Source organism: Giraffa tippelskirchi, chromosome 10, assembly GCF_054371585.1.
Source record: "Giraffa tippelskirchi isolate mGirTip1 chromosome 10, T2T-mGirTip1v1.2.pri, whole genome shotgun sequence".
Lineage (NCBI taxonomy): Eukaryota > Metazoa > Chordata > Mammalia > Artiodactyla > Giraffidae > Giraffa > Giraffa tippelskirchi.
Genome location: NC_137284.1, coordinates 129,733,725 through 129,752,950, shown reverse-complemented (window position 1 = coordinate 129,752,950; position 19,226 = coordinate 129,733,725). Strand labels below are relative to the sequence as shown.

The following is a 19,226-nucleotide window of genomic DNA, read 5'->3' as shown; positions in this document are numbered from 1 at the left end:
ATTACTGGGAAGGCTTTATATTTATTCAGATAAATTTAAAAATTAGGCATTTATTAAAAAATCTATCATCAGTACCGTAATTTAATTTTCTGTGTTGCTGTCAATGTAAATGCCACTTTTTATAAGGAACTAATTTTGTTGATGTTTATATTTTCAAATGGGGTGAATTTTATTTCTCATTTCATTGAATGAAAACAGCTATCTCCTTGCTATAGATACCCCAAAACAGCTGAATAACAGAGTTAGGTAGCAGGAAAAATAAGAATAAATCCTCTTGGATTACAAGTGTCTTATAAATGTCAGGGTGAAAGATATTAATACAACCAAAAATAAAAAAATCTATGGTCATCCTCTTTTTACTGTGAGAGTCAGATATTAATGTTTGCCCTTTCTCCTATAAAATAATTTTTCTATTCTTCACATTGTGCCAGGAGAAGTTCTTTACTTTCTTAATATCTTAAATTAAGAACTCCTGAAGGGTGAGGCGAGGTCTCTCTGATTATCATTGTATGGTATTGAACCAAACGGTCACAAATGTAACACTTACTGTATTTAAATTAATTAAAATAATCCATCAACTAAGTTATCTTTGGAGTAATAAGCTTACTTTGAATCCTCTAAAATATGGGGTTAAGTAATAAAAACAAGTGTCAAACATTCACTAATTAAGTTGGTTAAAATTCATACACATAGCATCTGAACACAAATTTTTAGGTAAAAAATAAATATTTTATCCAAACAGATAATAAATTATTAGCAGACTTTTAAAAATGCTACTTTAAAGAAATGCTTTATATAAACAAATCTTACATAGAAAAATATAAATCCAATATAAATTATCTATATAAGGGCAGAACTAGAAGCAAAGCAAGTATGAAGCATACAGATATATGTGTAATAAATTATCCATTGATATTGATCAATAACAGAATCTAGGAAAATACATAGAAAATAAAATAAATGCCATTTATATTTTCAGGCTGAAACCAGTAAAAGTTATAATTATTAATATTTACTTTTTTTTCCTTTGGAGTTTGCTATAGAGTTATAACAAACTTAGGTAGTTTTAAAAAATATTATTGTTTTATTGAGTAATGTTTACTTTTATACAAACAAAAGGGGCATAATAAGCAGAAGGAAATTTTGGATACATGTAAATGTCCCAAAGCAAACAGCAAACTTCTTTAGAAAAATGTTAGCATTTCCCCCTTAAGAATTAGCAAAGCCTCCCAGCTATATTTATTCCACATTCTTTTACCTTTAGTAAGTCATGTATTATCTACATACTCTTAAAAATATGCGTTCTGCTCATCTTAATCTTCATATCTCTAAAAGGAAGCTTACAAATATTTCTATTACTTAAGGAAATATCTTCTAGTTTTAAGTCAAAAATCAAGTAGCTCATGGCTAATCTACTACAATCTCAGTAATCAAGAGGAATCAAAGGTCACTTTTGCTTTACCAATTGGAATTGTCCCAAACTCCCGAGTTCCTTTATAAAAGTCATAATTGAGTTAATCTCCTCTGAAGACAGGCACCGATTTAGTTCTTTTTGATAATTTTCACCCTATAACAGGGGGGAAAAACACAACTCTTAACCAATTGTTCCAAAGTCAAACTAGGTTCAGCACAAGTCAAAAACCAAATTTTAAACTCTATAACAGCTGAGCTAATGAACTTTAAATAATATAGCAACTTCAACTCGTCAAAATGATGTCAGAATACAAGAAAACTTCATGTTTGAAAAAAGAACCTGAAATAGCTCGGTATGCTTTGGCAGCAAGGTTGGGAAGTTGAGCCCAGAAGGACAGAATGAGTGTGACAGTTTGGAAAGGCAGGAGATCTTTTTTTAGCCTTCAGGGTACCAAAGATCAGAGCAGGAAATTTACACATGAATCTCATGTATGTCACGCTACTATTTTCATATTTCACGGATTCCAGTAAACAGATTTACCCCCGCCCCCATTTTCCTCACATTTATTTTTTCTAATGCATCCCTGAGAGCAAAAGATACACATCTTACTATTTCCTCCAGGTCAAGTGGTTCTAGTGGTTTTAATGACAATCCACTCACTAAGGAAGGAAAACAGGGAACTCTAGGAATGAACCAATAAAATCTTAAGGAGACAAGAGTCTATAACATCTTAACTCTCAAAACCATCTCTCTGTAGAGGACCATTTTTGGTGAGACCTTTCACATTCTACTTTTCCAAATTTTCCAATTACGGTTTTAAAACAGAAAGATACAGAGAAAATGATACTACACCTAGATTACTAATCTGTACAGATTTTTTTCATACATCAAGAAAACTTGTACTAACAGATCATAAAAATTAATCAGTCTTACTCTGAAGCACTATTCTCTAATCGTCATCTAACCAAAAATGTTAACCAGATATAACTGCTTAAAAAAAAAAAGAGTATTATAACTTCAGCCCCTTGATTTTAATCTAGAGCACTAACTGCTTCCAAAAGGTTCAGGTATTCCTTAGCAGTATTCTATAATACGTTACATGCATTATGCATTATAAGAACAAAATTCTCTTGGGAATTAGGAACTGATTTACTTCATTTTCAACCCATAATTTCAACATAGTCAGTCATTCACATACTTAGTAGACACAAAATAATATTGATCCTTACATCAGAAAAATATTAAGAGGTTTATATAATAGGTACAAATCAATTTCAAATGAATTATCAAGTTGCTTAACTGCACAATAAAGAAAATGATACCTAAGGATGAATTAAAAATACTTGTCAGTAAAAAATATGCACTTACCTTAACTACAGCTGATCTATAAAGTCTCTGAAATATCTCAGAAAATATGGAAAGGGAAGATTCATTAGACAGGAGAAAACTGAAAGTATCCTTTAAAAGAAATTCTTCTGTGTTTTGGTCCTCAAAATCCATCTCATCATCATCTTCAAAATTTAAATGCTCATGCACCTGTGGAAGAGTTAAATAACAGCAAATTTTTTTTTTTTACTTACTTTTAATGCAGTGGAATCACTTCTAAGACATGATTCATTTCCCGTTGGATTATAGATCAGAACTGACATCTAGTGGTCCTTTTGGAGGTCAACAATTTTATAAAAATTTAAGTACTGTTCTTTCAAAAATATGATCGCCCGGTGGTGCTAGTTGTAAAGAACCCACCTGCCAGTGCAGGAGACTTAAGAAACGCGGGTTTGATCCCTGAGTTGGGAAAATCCCCTGGAGGAGGGCATGGTAACCCATTCCAGTAGTCTTGCCTGGAGAATCCCCTGGACAGAGGAGCCTGGTGGGCCACAGTACATGGGGTAGCAAAGGGTCGGACATGACTGAAGCGACTTAGCATGCATTACTGTTTTATAGAATCATATCAGTTTATCTTAAAAATATCATTGATGAACTTGTGTTTATGGAAATAATATATAACACCTCTAAACAATAAATATTTTAAAATCATAATGTAAACTATTAGATATGTGGGTAAAATAATGAATAAATGACTGATAAAAGATGTAGACTCATAAAATTTTAGAATTTTAGGGATAAATCTTTGAATCGACCAAATGTCTGAATCACGTATAATACAATCATTCTCCTGTGTAATAGTTTGAAAACCAGTCAATACATTATGAAGTCAAACTCTTGTTGCACGTACTTTTTTTTCTTTTTTATCGAAGTATAGTTGATGTACAATATTATGTAAGTTGCACATATACAATATGTGTGTGCTGTGTGCTCAGTTGCTCAATCATGTCTGACTCTTTCTGATATCTTGGACTGTAGCCCGCCAGGCTCCTTTGTCCATGGGATTTCCCTGGCATGAATACTGGAATGGGTTGCCATTTCCTACTCCAGGGTATGCATAATTTTTATTCTGTTTCTCTTGCCATATAATAAATTAGCTTTCTATAGACTGACACAGTCAACTTTTAAAACCTTCTTACCACTAAGGGCAATTTTGGATTAAAAATATGTTGGAGGAGATGATATGAATGAGTTAATTTAATTTAAGTTCATCTTAAAGATGAAAGAATCAAAGTGTACAAAAAACATGCTTCAATTTATATATATTCATACAAATACTGAAAGCAAATATTTTGAAAATTCTTATGGTTTTAAAATTAAAATATAGGCCAGTTTTAAATTAAATATCTATATGTAAAGAATAAAAGAGTTAACTTTTTTATAAACCCATGTGAATAAGCTAGGTAACCTGCTATTTTTTATTAACTAAATGTCAATTTTCCCGGATCAACACATACTCAGCTTTATGCCACATTTATTTCATAAACAGTGGTTGAACTATAAAAAAAAAAATGTGTTTGTTCAACAGGAAAGCAGAGTAGGTACTGTAACTCAAATCATAGACTTTCCATATACTAGTTAATTCTTTGAACCACAGCAAGAATACTGGCGCAGGTTGCCATTCCCTTCTCCAGAGGATCTTCCTGACCCAGGGATCAAACAAACCCACATCACTTGTGTCACCTGCATTGAAGGCAGAGTCTTTACCCTCTGAGCTACCAAGGAAGCCTAAATATAAGTTTGTTGTAAGTTTAATGCATGTTGCACTTATTGATTGGTTACTATGAATGAAAACAACAACAACAACACACACACACACACACACACACACACACACACACACACAAACCCTTCAGCCAAAAGGAAAGCTCCCGTGAGCACTCTGGCATACTCACCTGAAGTACTACAGGGGACCTGACACTGCCGTAACCAATATCAAAAGTTAAAAGTTGAAAACATAATCTGCATCTGAAATAAAAACACAAGGTAACAATAAAAAGGAACGAAATAGTGCCTTTTGCAGAGAAGTGGACGGACCTGAAGATTGCCAGGCAGGGTGAAATAAGTCAGAAAGACAAATATCATATATTGTCACTTACAGGTGGAATCTAGAAAGATGGTAGAGATGAACTTATCTGCAAGGCAGAAATAGAGTCACAGATGGAGGGAACAAACTTGTGGCTACAAAGGGGGTGACGGGGGTGGGATGAATTGGGGGTTTGGGATTGACATACATATGTATATTACTATGTATAAAACAGATAATTAATGAGAACTTGTGGTATAGCACAGGGAGCTCTACTCAATGTTCTGTGGTACCTAAATAGGAAGGAAATCTAAAAAAGAGTGGATATACGTGTATGTACAGCTGATTGCCTTTGTTGCACAGCAGAAACTAACACAACATTGTAAAGCAACTATACTCTAATAAAAATAAAATAAAAACAACAGACGGTAACAAAGATACATTATATTTGCTATGTTTATTATTTGGTACTATATCATTAATAATCACTGTGGTTAAATTTCAACATTTATACTGATTACGAAGAGCTGTCGCTTTGGTAATATAAAATTAAATACAATTTATCTTTGGATTTGGGGCCTGTTTCATTACCTGCAGAAAATACAGATATATAAAAAGTACTCATAACACATTAAATGAAACAATGAAGTTGACACCATAAACACACAAGATGGGAAAGGAACCTCTCCTACTTCTCCATGCTAAGCATTCTTATTCACATAGAAACATGGTAAAACTTACATGGAGGTACCTCCTTTTCTTAACATACTAGATTTAACATTTCCCTAGAAAAAGGTATTAAATTATATTCAAGTAAACTGGATGAGATGTGGAGGTAAGAGTTATTGAATTTTGTTAATAAAAGAATATAAATAAAAATATAATTAGTCAATGGAAAGCATATATGATTAAAATAAGTGAGCTTGAAAGGGGTTACAATTTAAAAAATAATTTAACTGTGATATTAACTGTTGGTTAATCATCACCGGGAGTTGGTGATGGACAGAGAGGCCTGGCGTGCTGCAATTCATGGGGTCGCAAAGAGTCGGACACGACTGAGTGACTGAACTGAACTGAACTCAACTGATATTAACTGTGCTTTATTTTTTGTCACCAGTTTAAATACTGTGAATCTTTGACATGCTCTGAACTTTTTGGGTCTACAAATTACAAAACATAAGTTTAGAAGTTCATACTTTATACTATATAAAAATTTCCAAGTAGCACCTACTTGTGATAATTAAGATACATTTTCATTAACAATCAATTTTTAGAAGATAGTTTTTATTTTAACATTAAAGTTTGCTTTTACCTATGGAAGATCTTTGGTCCCAGAGTAGATGTTTCACTGAATACTTCAGCTGCTAGTAGGAGTTTGCTAATGGCTTCCTTCATGTTATCAAAAGCCTGAAGAGGTGAACTGGCTCTCAGGAATGTCTCAAAAAATGTTTGCAGCTGTGAACAAAGTAAAGGGTCCATATGTTGAAAGGACAATCTCAGTTTGTCTCTCTATCATTTCCAAATGAACAATGTGAAAAATCTCTTTAGATTATCTCTCTTTGACACACTCAAAAAAACTTCTTAAAAAGGAAAATTTGATCATCTAACACATACATAAAGTATACTGAAAGAGTATATAATATACGTAAGGTATATTGTATAATAGATATATAATATCACATAATATACAATGTGATATATATTATACACATTTAAAAACATATTACAAGCCTTCTGACTGAATGTGGGATACCAAAATATCTTGCAACTTAAATTATTTTAAAGGTGCTTACTCCATTTTTCTTCTCATTCCATGGCAACTAACCATGAAAAGTGAAGTGCAAGTATCACAGAGCTTGTGATCAAAACTGCCAAGTTGAATTTGGGACCCTTCATCGAGTTAAACTTGGACTTGCAACTCACTTTGAATTTTTGTGTCCTTTTCTTTAAAATGAGTTACAACTTACCAGCAAGAGAGAGTTGCCAAATCAGAAGAAAGTCACTGTAAAATATGAAATTCAAGTCTAAGCTTTTTATTATTATCCCTTTCCTGCATGTATGAGAACAAAAATAACTACATCAAAATTGCTTCTTCTTCTTCATGGTGTGGGAGCTCTAGCCAACCAGAGAAGAATCTAAGAAAATCTCAGTGTCCTGAAATTTTCATTTCAGGCTTCGTGTGACTGGAGAGATGGGGCCTCATTACAAAAACGGGCAGGATGTTAGGTTTACGCCTTCATAGAAACACAAATAGCTATTTTTATGTGCTTAAATATTGAAACAATCACAACCACAAAACTATATCTTCAGGATGATTAACACCAACACTCAAGTCAAACTTTTTAAAAAGTATAAAATAAACCTCATATTCATTCATAAACTGTCTCTGGGTAAGCATACACTTTCAAAAATGAAGAACAAAAAATATTTTCAGAAAAAACATGCAGCAGGTATGCTATTAATATTTTTGGAAGAACAGGCTAAATTTATCTAAGCTGTGTAAGACCGCAAAGTGAAAAACTTTTGTTGCTCTAATAATGAAGGACAGATACTGGCACAAATCATCTGAAGGAGATGGTAAATGTATCTTTAAAACATACAAGCAAAATTCCCCCAAGAGAAACAAATGCTGACTTCATAAACTTTTCCCAGCTGAAAAACAGAAACATAATGAGATGTACACTTTAAGACCCTATAAACACGTCATTAGCATTTGGCAATTGGGATGTTTTTCCTTTTCTAAGGACTAAGGAAAATGAATGCAGTAATCGTATGATCAAAAGAAAACAAATCCAGGCTAACACTAAAAGTATCAACACCCTTGAGTCAAAACAGAGTAACATGTTTTTCCAAATAAAAATAACTCATCACATTTCACTCAGTTCACCATATTACATAGAAAGGGTTACTGATAATATTATTGCATTTTTCCATTTATATATTTTCTGAATATCACAAGGGTCAAGGTTAATAATTTAAGAAGGTTGGAAACATTCATGTAACACATAAGATATGTAAGATTGATTATCAAATTATATCCTCCATGGTGAAAAATAATTAGCAAATTAATGTTTAGGGTTGTATTTATTCTTCTACTGTAGAAATGTGTATTTCTTAATTTTTGACTGTAATTAATTTTTCACCATGTGGAAAGCACTGTGTGCTGAACTTTGGAGGACAAGGTACTTAGCACAGTAGCCTGTATAGATTTTGAGGCTAAAAGTCCCAGGTTCAACTTTGGTTCTGTGCCTGTTACTAGTTAATTGTGAGGCCTTGTGAATCTACTAACAGTAACTTTACAGACATATTGCTAGGATTAAATCAGAGAATGGACTCTCACATAAAGTCCACCACCACCCATCAGACATCAAATACTCAGTACACATTAGCTTCTTTTATTAATTAAAACAAAAGCCCACAGCCTTCCTTCAAAGATGAACATTTAAAAAATATCTGATAAGCCTTTCAATAAAATATACTTACAAGAGAGAATATAGAGACATGATGGGTAAGTAGATCCCATCACTGATATGTGTCCCGGCAGAAATGAAAGCAAAGAACTGAAGGACCAAAATCTTTCCTCCCATTTCCCTAAAACTCAGACTGCTAAGAGGAGGACTACCCTCAACCTACAATCACGAGCAGGAGGACAAGACACAGCTGCCATTACAAACAGAAATGTGGAAAGAGGAGATAGCAGTGACATTTAAAAAGCACAATTCAAAAAAAAGAGATTTCTTTCATTTTTCTATTTGTTCTGTTACCAGCCTTTGTCTCTATATCCATTTCCTTCTATTTCATTACGTGCATTTCTACTTATCTAAGTGCTTCAAGTCAAAGAAGATTTTAGATGAGTGGTCTCTTTAATTTATTTAGTACAGCGGCAAGCACATATGTAGGAAGTGAAAGCAGACTTATGCAAATACTTTTTTTTAATCACCAACTTTCAGGAGGTTGTCCAGAGAGGGCAGAATAGTTATATCAATTATTGCAACTAATCCAGGGAGGCTAAGTGGAGGAATCCTTTGAGTGTCTGCTCATCTTGTCATTTGTTACACTAACAAATGTATTTTCTTGGTCAAAAACCTGAGTTCTATGCATCTCAATGTGCTCACATGTAGAAAGAGAGAAATGTGCTTAATGATCTCATGAGACAATGTCAAACCTGAAGTTATTTGATAGTAATTCCAAAGTTATCAGAACCCCAAAAACACTTCTCACTCAGGAGCTTTCTTAACCCAGGCACAAATGTTACTTGAAATAACATCTTCACCTTCACTGCTAAGTTAAAGTCAGCCATGAACTCAAATATCATGGAGACGTCCTTGTCTCTAGATCAAGACTTTTAATAGATGTTTTTAAATTACCTAAACATGAGACTATAAGATCCCAGGGAAAGCAGTGCCTTTACCCTTTACCCTTTACCCAGATAAATAGAGGTAAAAAATGAATAAAAGAAGATCTTAAAATGTTTCACAAGACATGAAACTGTTTTATGAACTATAAATTTTCTTACTTCAGTGCAATAATGAAATACAAATTTAATGCAAAATAAATTATGTACAAAATGACCTTGTAAGATCAGGGCTGTAAAACCAGGCAGTTAAAGCATCACCATTGGTTTGTACTTGTGTAAAATTCAAGCAATAAACCAATAAGGTATTTGTAATGTTCACATCTATCCATTCAAGGAACTTCCTGAAATATTTGTAAATGGGTCAAAATAATCAACTAAAAATGGAAGGACGAGAGAAACTGAGGATGAACTTCAAAATATTTGTAGGAAAACTTCAGTTATATTTTTGATATCTTAAAATATGTCTAAATTGCCCTTATATTCACCTCATTCTCTGACTCCACTTTTCACAACCCCTCCTGCACTAAATTCTGGGCTTCACTCAACTGATTTCCTTGATCCTCCCATAAGATCTTAGGCAGATTGTTCCTGGTGGCAAAAGATGCTGTTGTATGTTAAACTTGCTAACTGTCTTGTTTGCTCTCACCACCAGTCCATGAGATCTTTCGGGGCAGACACTGTACCATTTTATCTTTGACTGGCCAGTATCTAACACAGGACATGTATTAAGTAAATACTGTTGAGTAAATAAACCTAAGCATAATATTATAGAAACCACAGAGACTTTGATAAGAGCAATAGCTCACTGGAGCTTCTGGATAACATAAATTTTCTCCCTATGACAACATGTGTATCTCTCATTTCCATCTCATGCCAGAGGGAGGATGAGCATTCTTCTGGTGACTTGTAATAAAATCTTTGAAAAATAGAAGCTCACAGCTGTTCAAGAGAATTTCTAAGATAAGAAAATTTAATATGAGTTAAAACATGGGATGAAAGATTAACCAATATTAGAGGGTTCTTTTTTTAAGTCATGTTCTTGACTAACTGGGAAACTCTAGCAGAATGTTGATAATTCAATATTTTGAATTTTCAGTAATGTTTAATAGCATTGTACCTTATTAAAGTTTACCAGAATTTCTCTCAATATTAACGTGGGAGAGAGGAGCTTTCATCTTCTCAAAGCAAAGAAGTATACTAGTACTTAACAGCATTTTGTACCAACAAGCATATGAGAAGATCTCAATATCACTAGTCATTTGCAAAATGCAAATCAAAACCACAGTGAGATATTACCCCACATCCATTAGGATGACTACTATCAAAAAACCCATAGACTATTAAGTGTGAGACAGAACCCTAGAACACTGTTGGTGAGAATGTTAAGTGGTACAGACAGTTATGCAAAACAGCATGGAGGTTCCTCAAGAAATCAAAATAGAATTATCATAGGATGCAGAAATTCAAATTCTGGATATAGAGCCAAAAGAACTAGAAACAAGTTCTTAAAGATTTATTTGTTCACTCTTGTTTACAGCAGTATTATTCACAATAGCTAAAAAGTGGAAGCAACTCAAGTATACATCCATGGATGAATGGATAGAAAAAAGATAGTATAGACAGACAATGTAATATTGAAAGTAAGTGAAAGTGTTAGTCGCTCAGTCGTGTCCAACTCTTTGTGACCCCATGGATGTAGCCTGCCAGGCTCCTCTGTCCATGTAATTCTCCAGGAAAGAACACTGGAGTGGGTTGCCATTCAAATCTACTTCTTTTTAATACATTGGAATTTAAAGTATATAGTTCTTGATCAATACTGTTATTCTGACTTTCACAGAATCAGCTGGGATCTGTCTATTTGACTCTGACCTAACCATTCTCTCGCCCTAGCATTTACTGAACTCTTAAAATGTATCTGAAGGAATTTGAATACCTCAGAAATAGGCATACATACAAATCTTAAACACTTTATAAAATAAAAAAGTAAATTTGTTTTGGAGATGCACCCCTTAGATGGATATGACTTCTTTTTATTACGTTAGTTGAGTCTTTGTATCCACTGCTTCCTCCGATAGCTCAGAGGGTAAAGAATCCACTTACAATGGAGGAGATGCAGGAGACACAGGTTTGATCCCTGGGTCGGGAAGATCCCCTAGAGGAAGAAATGCAACTCTCTCCAATATTCTTGCCTGAAAAATCTCAGGGGCAGAGGAGCCTGGTGGGCTGCTGTCCAAAGGGTTGCAAAGAGTCAGATAAGACTGAGCAACTAAGAATTTTGTATCCACTAAGACAACAGGAGAAGGGGATGACAGAGGATGAGATGGTTGAATGGCATCACCAACTCAATGGACATGAGTTTGAGCAAGCTCCAGGAGTTGGTGATGGACAGGGAAGCCTGGCATGCTGTAGTCCATGGGGTTGCAAAGAGTCAGGACACGACTGAGCGACTGAACTGAACTGAAGACAATAGTATTTATTGTTAGAATGAGAAGGGTTCAGCATTGGTACTGATATTTTCAATGTAACCATGGAGAAAATTTGTTCACACAAATACACAGATGTAAATGGAAGGGTTTACCTAGAGCAACATGACTTGATTCCTTGAGCTCCCTCCAAAGTGTATTAAAAAAACACACAATGATTTATCATGAAATATTTAATTTCATTAAAAAACTGAAAATGACCTGAGTTGTGGAGGATTCGTCACTTATTGATTAACATCCTTACTTAAATGTGTCTGTTTCAGAGAGGGGTTGCAGAATTTTTGTAAAAGCCATATTTAAGTGTGTCTGTTTGGAGGAGGGGTTGCAGAACTTTTTCACCCTGGAGCAATCATTGTCATAATATTAGGGATAGATGAGTGCTAGGTTTTTGTTTTGAAGAGCAGAGGGGTATCAATGCAGGGATGGGGGAAAAAGCACCTGCTTCAGAGGCACAGTCTCAGCGAGATGAAATTTTAGGAAGGTGTACGTGTGAAAGATAAAGTTGTCAGCATTGATTCTCTTGGAACTATCTTTGGGCCTGTGAACCTGGAGAGTCTTCATGGCTCCCCAGAGGCTCACAATACCCTACTTGAGGATCACAGCTCTGGACGTGTCTGGTCCACAGGGCACATCTGCTGCTTATCAGAGGGCTGTGGCAGGAGACGAAGGGCTGGGAGCATTCTGGACCTTAGCAAGAAGTCCGCTTCATGTTTTAAAGGAGCATGATTTGCAGTGAGGGGGGCAGTGGAATCTGATATATAAAAACAGAAGGAAAAGAGGAAAAAAGATGGGAGAAAGGGAGGGGGAAAATGACTAAATAACAAACCTAAGCACTGATGTAATTTTTATTTTCATGCACATGTGGTATTTGAATATAATTATATATCACACTTAATAACACTCACTAACTTTAGCCAAGCTGACACCATATGTCAAACACTGTGCGTTTCTCATGCACTGTTTTGTTTATAATCACGGCAATGCTATGAGGTTGATGCTCATTATCCCCATTTTATCGATGAAGAAACTGAGGCTTGAGAACACAAATAATCTGCCTAAGTTTATACAGTTAAGAGGTAACCAACATGAAGCCAATTTCATATTGAAGACAATCTACTTGGCCACAAAACCCCAGCATTACCTCTGCCATTGTGACTGATTATACTGGGTTTAGGAAAGTGGATGGACCCTGAAATACTGAAGAATGAATCATCTGTTTTTACTTTCATGGAAAATGTATTTGAAATCGTCACAATTCTTAAACACCCACACACCTAAAATATCAATTCAACACCTCGAACATTTGGGTAGTTTTTCAAAAAACTAAGAAAATTTCTATGTAAATTAAATCAAATTGCCTAGGATCAAGAACAAATTCTGTGTTAAGTCAAATGATTTAAGAACATAAATATTCTCATCATTTGTTTTAGCTCACTGAAAATTGGTTAGCTTTAGGGTAAACCACAGGAAAACTAAATTAATTGACTGAACTTAAATTAGAATAGTTTTTATTCATTCTCTGGAATTAGATCAAAACTCCAATGTTTAAGTAAGTTTCATGCTTCCAGTGACATGGATAATTTTATTCATTTGTACTTCTTAATAACCCTAAGCTTTAAAGCATATTAAAATTGGAAGTTCAGAAAGTAGATTCTTAACCAGTTTCACGGTTAAAAATTTTTAAATTTCCCATACATACATAAGAGGATTGATCGGGAGCAAGGTGCCAAAATACAAAAAACTATGCAGAGCATAAAAATTTAATTATTTGCTTTGAATGGTAGAACCCTGATTGAATTATATTCAACCTTCTCACGGAACTGGCAGGTTATCTTTATGGCTCCTTCTAGAAGCTCTCAGTAGGATATAAAGGATCAGAGAGATTTTACAGTAAAGAGCAAAAGTTGAAGTTGTAAAGATTTTATCATTGGACTCTGTGGATGTATATCTACTCATTTTCTTTATATGAATACAATTGTTCAAGCAAGTCACCAGTATTTCCATTATAGTTAAAACACAGATCTTCTTTAAGCCTCTGGTAAAATAAAGTGGGCTATCTGGAAATTTTTCCATCATTTATTAATTGTCTTGAGTAGAAAACAATATTGCAATTTGGTAATATTTACAATCGGTAATATTTGTAACTTGCAGTACAAAATCAGCAAAGAGGGGTGCATTTAACAGAAAGAAACCTGTCCCATATATCTATAAATGCTCTCAAATGAATAAGAAAGTAAAAAGGGAAAATACTTTCCATTTACCTTCCAGGTATTTTATGCAGGGCATCTATTTTAGGCCTTATTAAGTTTCACGGTCAATCACGCAAAGAAAGGAAATGCATTCATTATAAAAATAATGAGTTCTGGGTGTACAATAAAGAAAATGATAGAGCAAATTGTCTTAACATATGAAGGCTGTAGTGTTCAAGTTTGTTAAATCCGTGCTAGAATTATCACAGCCTTCTACTATTTTCTCATACCTCTCTCATATCTATATCTCTTTCTTACCAGTGTTCAAACAAAACTCATTCTTTTATATGGGATATTTTAAATGAGTATTTAAATATGATGCATAATTTAAAAGCTTATAGTTTAGTATTCTAATTCAATGTAATTCTATGTAGCCCAAATCAATGTCTTCTCCTTGTGGTCTTGACTACTAACTTTTGCTTTCCCTACCCCCAAATCATTTACTCCTTCTTTGCTGCCAGAGTCATCTTTATGAAGCACAGTTCAAATCATCAAGGTTAGATGTCCCGAATATTTACAGAAGGTGGTAAAATAAACAGCAGAAGCCTTTTTACCCTTTCTGCTACAAAGGGACAGCTATTTTTATATCAGAGCTCAAAAAGTGACATATGCTATTCTTAAACATTTTAATTTAGAAAACATGAACGTATATTTCTTTGTTAGTCTTATAAAGCCAAGCCTATGGGTCAACTGATTGGAATTGCCAGTTATCTAACTTACAGAAACCCCACCCATGAGAGGGTTACAACTGCAATTAAAGCAAGAATATAAAGATACTTGCAAAGAAATCTCAGCAGAATCTTTCTAGGTCTTGCAATGCCACCCCCTCAAACTCTGAAAGTTGTAGTTATGGTTGTTCAGTTGCTAAGTTGTGCCCAACTCTTGCAACCCCATGGCCTGTAGCCTGCCAGGTTCCTCTGTCCATGGGATTCTCCTGGCAAGAATACTGGAATGGGTTGCCATTTCCTTCTCCAGGGGATCTTCTCAACCCAGGGATCAAATCTGCCTCTCCTGCATTGGCAGGCGGATTCTTTACCACTGAGTCACCTGAGAAGCCCCCTGAAAGTTGTTACATCACATTTAATCCACCTGCAGTTTTCCTAAATTGATTCTTTTATAAATATCCAACTTTGCTTTTACAGAATCAAGTATGTCTTTTTTTGCACTTCCAGTTCATCAGAGCATGAGGACTTAAGCATACAGATACTTGCCCTGGGCACTGAGCTCTTGTGTCCAGCAGTCAGCATGCTTTATGGAGGGCACACAGGGCATGGCCTAACACTGCAAGGAGTGAAGCAGTAATTAAGAGATATTTTATTCACTGGAGATCTGAGTCCTAATTCTAATCACATTTGTTAGCTCTGTCATCTTTACTAAATCATGAATCTTCATTTCCTCATCCATGGGAAATGGATGGGTGAGGAACATAGCACCCTATCTCCCAGGGTTCTTAAAAGTATCAAATGAGACCATGTATGAGAATACATTCAGATGTATAAAATAACAGTGGGGTCCTTTTACATTCTGTTTGTGCATGCTCAGTCTATTCAGTCATGTCCAGCTCTTTGTGACCACTTGGACTTTAGTCCACCAGGCTCCTCTGTCCACGGGATTCTCCAGGCAAGACTACTAGAGTGAGTTGCTGTGCCCTCCTCCAGGGGAATCTTTCTGACTCTGCATTGCAGGCAGATTCTTTACAGCTGAGCCACTGGGGAAGCCCCTTTTACATTCTACTGTGCATGAAATTCAGAACCTTCATGTTCTGATCCCAACATAGCTCTTCTGGTCCCCACTCTGACTCCACAATCCCGAGGCCTTATCCTCTTTCTTTCTCCATCTTTCCTACTTCAGGCTACCCTAGGATTCTTCCACCCTGGAATACATACACATTCCTGCCAATGAAAGCAGCTCATATTTCTGAGTCTATAACCCACCTTCCACCTGCGTGCTTCATGATGTTTATCCAAAGGAAATGCAAACATCCTCTCCCTACTTCTAAAGAAACCCTACTCATTTTTCCAAGCTCAGCTAAAATACCACTTATTTTATGAAAACTACCTCACTTTCTCCAGACTGGAATAATTCTGACTCTTGACTATCCCTGCAAACTAGGCATTTACTGCACTCAGTTCTTATTAGAATTACTTATAAATATGTGTCAGTGAAACAGCATTTTTTTTTCAGTTGACGTAAGTCTTTCTCTCCCACTCACAGGAGAGCACCTTGAAGGCAAAAACGAACATTTCTCTCTTGAGTCCCTCTCCGTATTTCCAGCACATAGGTACCCTTTCAACAATTTCAGAACACAACTGAGCTGAAGTGACTATGAAAGATCACAGAAATCATCAACATGGTTTTTCCTTTATTTTTGACTACATAATCAAACATAAAAATTATACACATGCAAGAAGACACTGAGATTAAACACCCTGATTTCCCACCACTTATTACAGGGAGATTTTTTTCCTCCACTTTTCTTTATGATGGGCAGACACAATCATTAAAAGTTTCATCCTCACCTACAGCGCCTTCCCCTCCATTTTCCTCTTTGTCTCCTGCCCCTAATTTGAATATTACTCTGTTCTCCCATTTAAATTCTATCGGGCGAAAGCTGCTGTTAATCTGCTTTAATGTGAAAATCTTTCTTTTCATTGATGTGGCAGTTTGCAAAACCTGGCCGAAAATTCTTTCCACTCCCGTCGGCACACCACTTCCTCTCATGCAGAGGTGGGGTCTATTTCTTGACTCACTGAACCCTGGCTGAGCCATGTGATATTCTTTGGTAATGGGACATTAGCAAAGGTGATGTAAACTGTTTTCTTTTCTTGGGGCTTCTGTGACAATTTACCTCAAACATGGTGACTTAAACCAACATACGACTCTGGAGTCAGACTCGAGACTGGGATTGAGGTATACACGCTATTGATACTATGTATAAAATAGACAGCTGAAGGGAACACATTGTGCAACACAGTGAGCTCTATTAACAGGTGCTCTGTGGTGTCCTAAATGGGAGGAAAGTCCAAAAGAAAAGGGATATATGTCATGGCCCTGGTGTTGCTGCTGTTGTTCAGTTGCTCAGTCATGTCCGACTCTTTGCAACCCCATGGACTGCAGCACGCCAGGATTCCCTGTCCTCCACCATCTCCTGGAGCTTGCTCAAACTCATGTCCATTGAGTCGGTGACGCCATCCAACCATCTCATCCTCTGTCATCCCCTTCTCCTCCTGCCTTCAATCTTCCCCAGCATCAGGGTCTTTTCCAATGAGTTGGCTCTTCGCATCAGGTGGCCGAAGTATTGGAGCTTCAGCTTCAGTATCAGTCCTTTCAATGAATATTTCAAGGGTCATTTCCTTAAGGATTGACTGGTTTGATCTCCTTGCAGTCCAAGGGACTCTCAAGAGTCTTCTCCAGCACCACAACTCGAAAGCATCAATTCTTTGGCACTCAGCCTTCTTTATGGTCCAACTCTCATACCCATACATGGCCATTGGAGAAATCACAGCTTTGACTATATGGACCTCTGTTGGCAAAGTGATGTCTCTGCTTTGTAATACACCGTCTAGGTTTGTCATATCTTTCCTTCCCCGGGAGCAAGAGTCTTTTAATTTCATGGCTGCAGTGATTTTAGAGACCAAGAAAATGAAATCTGCCACTGTTTCCATTGTTACCCCATCTATTTGCCATGAAGTGAGGGAACCAGATGCCATGATCTTTGTTTTAAGCCAGTTTTTTCACTTCCCTCTTTCACCTTCACCAAGAGGCTCTTTAACTCCTCTGTTTTCTGCCATTAGATTGGTTTCATCTATATATCTGAAGTTGTTGATATTTCTCCTGGCAATCTTGATTTCAGCTTGTGATCCATCTACCTCAGCATTTCTCATCATGTACTCTGCGTATAAGCTAAGTAAGCAGGGTGACAATATACAGCCTTAACATACTCCTTTCCCAATTTTGAACCAGTCTGTGATTGGCCCTGGTGACTCAGTGGTAAAGAATCTGCCTGCCAATGCAGGAGATGCGGCTTCAGTCCCTAGGTTGGGAAGGAACCTCCTCCCTAGAGGAGGAAATGGCAACCCACTCCAGTATTCTTGCCATGGGAAATCCCAAGGACAGAAGAGCCTGATGGGCTCCAGTTCATGTGGTTGCAAAAGAGCTGGACATACCTTAGTGACTAAACAACAGATATGTATACCTATGGCTGATTCATTTTTCTGTACAGTAGAAGTAACATAACATTGTAAAGTAACTATACTCCAATAAAAATTAAGTAACAAATAAATAAAACCCCACAAATAAGGGGGGGAAGCAACAGACACGTATTGTCTCAAGTTTCCTGGAGGTCAAAAGTCTAAACTCGAGGCATCAGTAGGGGCACATTCTCTCCTAATGCTCCAGGAGACACTCTATTCTCCATTTCTCCCAGCTTCCTGTGGCTATAGACTTTCCTTGGCTTGTGGGTATGTAACGAACCTCCACCTCCATCTTAAATAACCTTCTCCTCTGTGTGTCTTCTCTTCTTCTATCTGTGTGTCAAATCTCCCTTTGCCTTCCTGTTATTTATAGGGGCGTGTGTCATTGGATTTAGGGCCCACTTGGATAATCCAGGACGATCTCAATTTGAGACATTAACTGAACGACATCTGCCAGGGTCCTTTTCCAAATAAGGTCATGTTCACAGGTTCTGGTTGTCAGGACATGGACATATCCTTTGCATATCACTGGGAAACACCATGATGCTGGGAAAGATTGAAGGCAGAAGGAGAACAGGGCAATACAGGATGAGGTGGTTGGATGGCATCACCGATTCAAAGGACATGAACTCAAAGTCTGGGAGATGGTGGGGGATAAGGAGGCCCGAAGTGCTACAGTCCGTGGGGTCACAAAGAGTCAGACACGGCTTGGCGACTGAACAACAACAATAACAAAAATATCCTTTGGGGGTCAACTGTTTAACCCACTACACAAACAAACACTTGAAAAGAATTCGGCCTTTAGGCCTGGCTCACTTGCTATTCTTGGCCACCCAGACAATGCCACCTTATAAAAGAACACAGAGTCCCTGCTGGATGATGAGAAACACGTGGCCAAGACGTGGCCCCAGATGATATCCAGCCAACAGGCAAGCATGCGAGTGAGGCCAAGCTAGATCATTTGGCCCCACCAGCTGCCTGCAGAGCTCAACAGAGCCTACCCAGCGAACCCACAGAGTCATGAGAAATAGTAACCATTAGTTGCACAAAGCCACTATGTTTAGGGGTGATTTGTTGTGTCAAGAAACAATTTGCTTTTTTCTGTGTTTAACTTGTCT

General features: G+C 36.5%; 1 protein-coding gene across 2 annotated transcripts in view; it reads right to left on the bottom strand.

Annotated features, from left to right (window-relative positions):
- The window catches only part of CPED1 (cadherin like and PC-esterase domain containing 1), a 316,761-nt gene that overhangs the window by 173,065 nt on the left and 124,470 nt on the right, over positions 1-19,226 (bottom strand). For both annotated transcript variants that reach the window (XM_081535345.1, XM_081535344.1), the window contains 4 exons: positions 6,139-6,281; positions 4,696-4,768; positions 2,783-2,950; positions 1,463-1,567 (listed from right to left, as the gene is read on the bottom strand). In XM_081535345.1, coding sequence (XP_081391471.1) covers positions 1,463-1,567; positions 2,783-2,950; positions 4,696-4,768; positions 6,139-6,281 — 489 coding nt within the window. The remainder of the gene's footprint in view (positions 1-1,462; positions 1,568-2,782; positions 2,951-4,695; positions 4,769-6,138; positions 6,282-19,226) is intronic.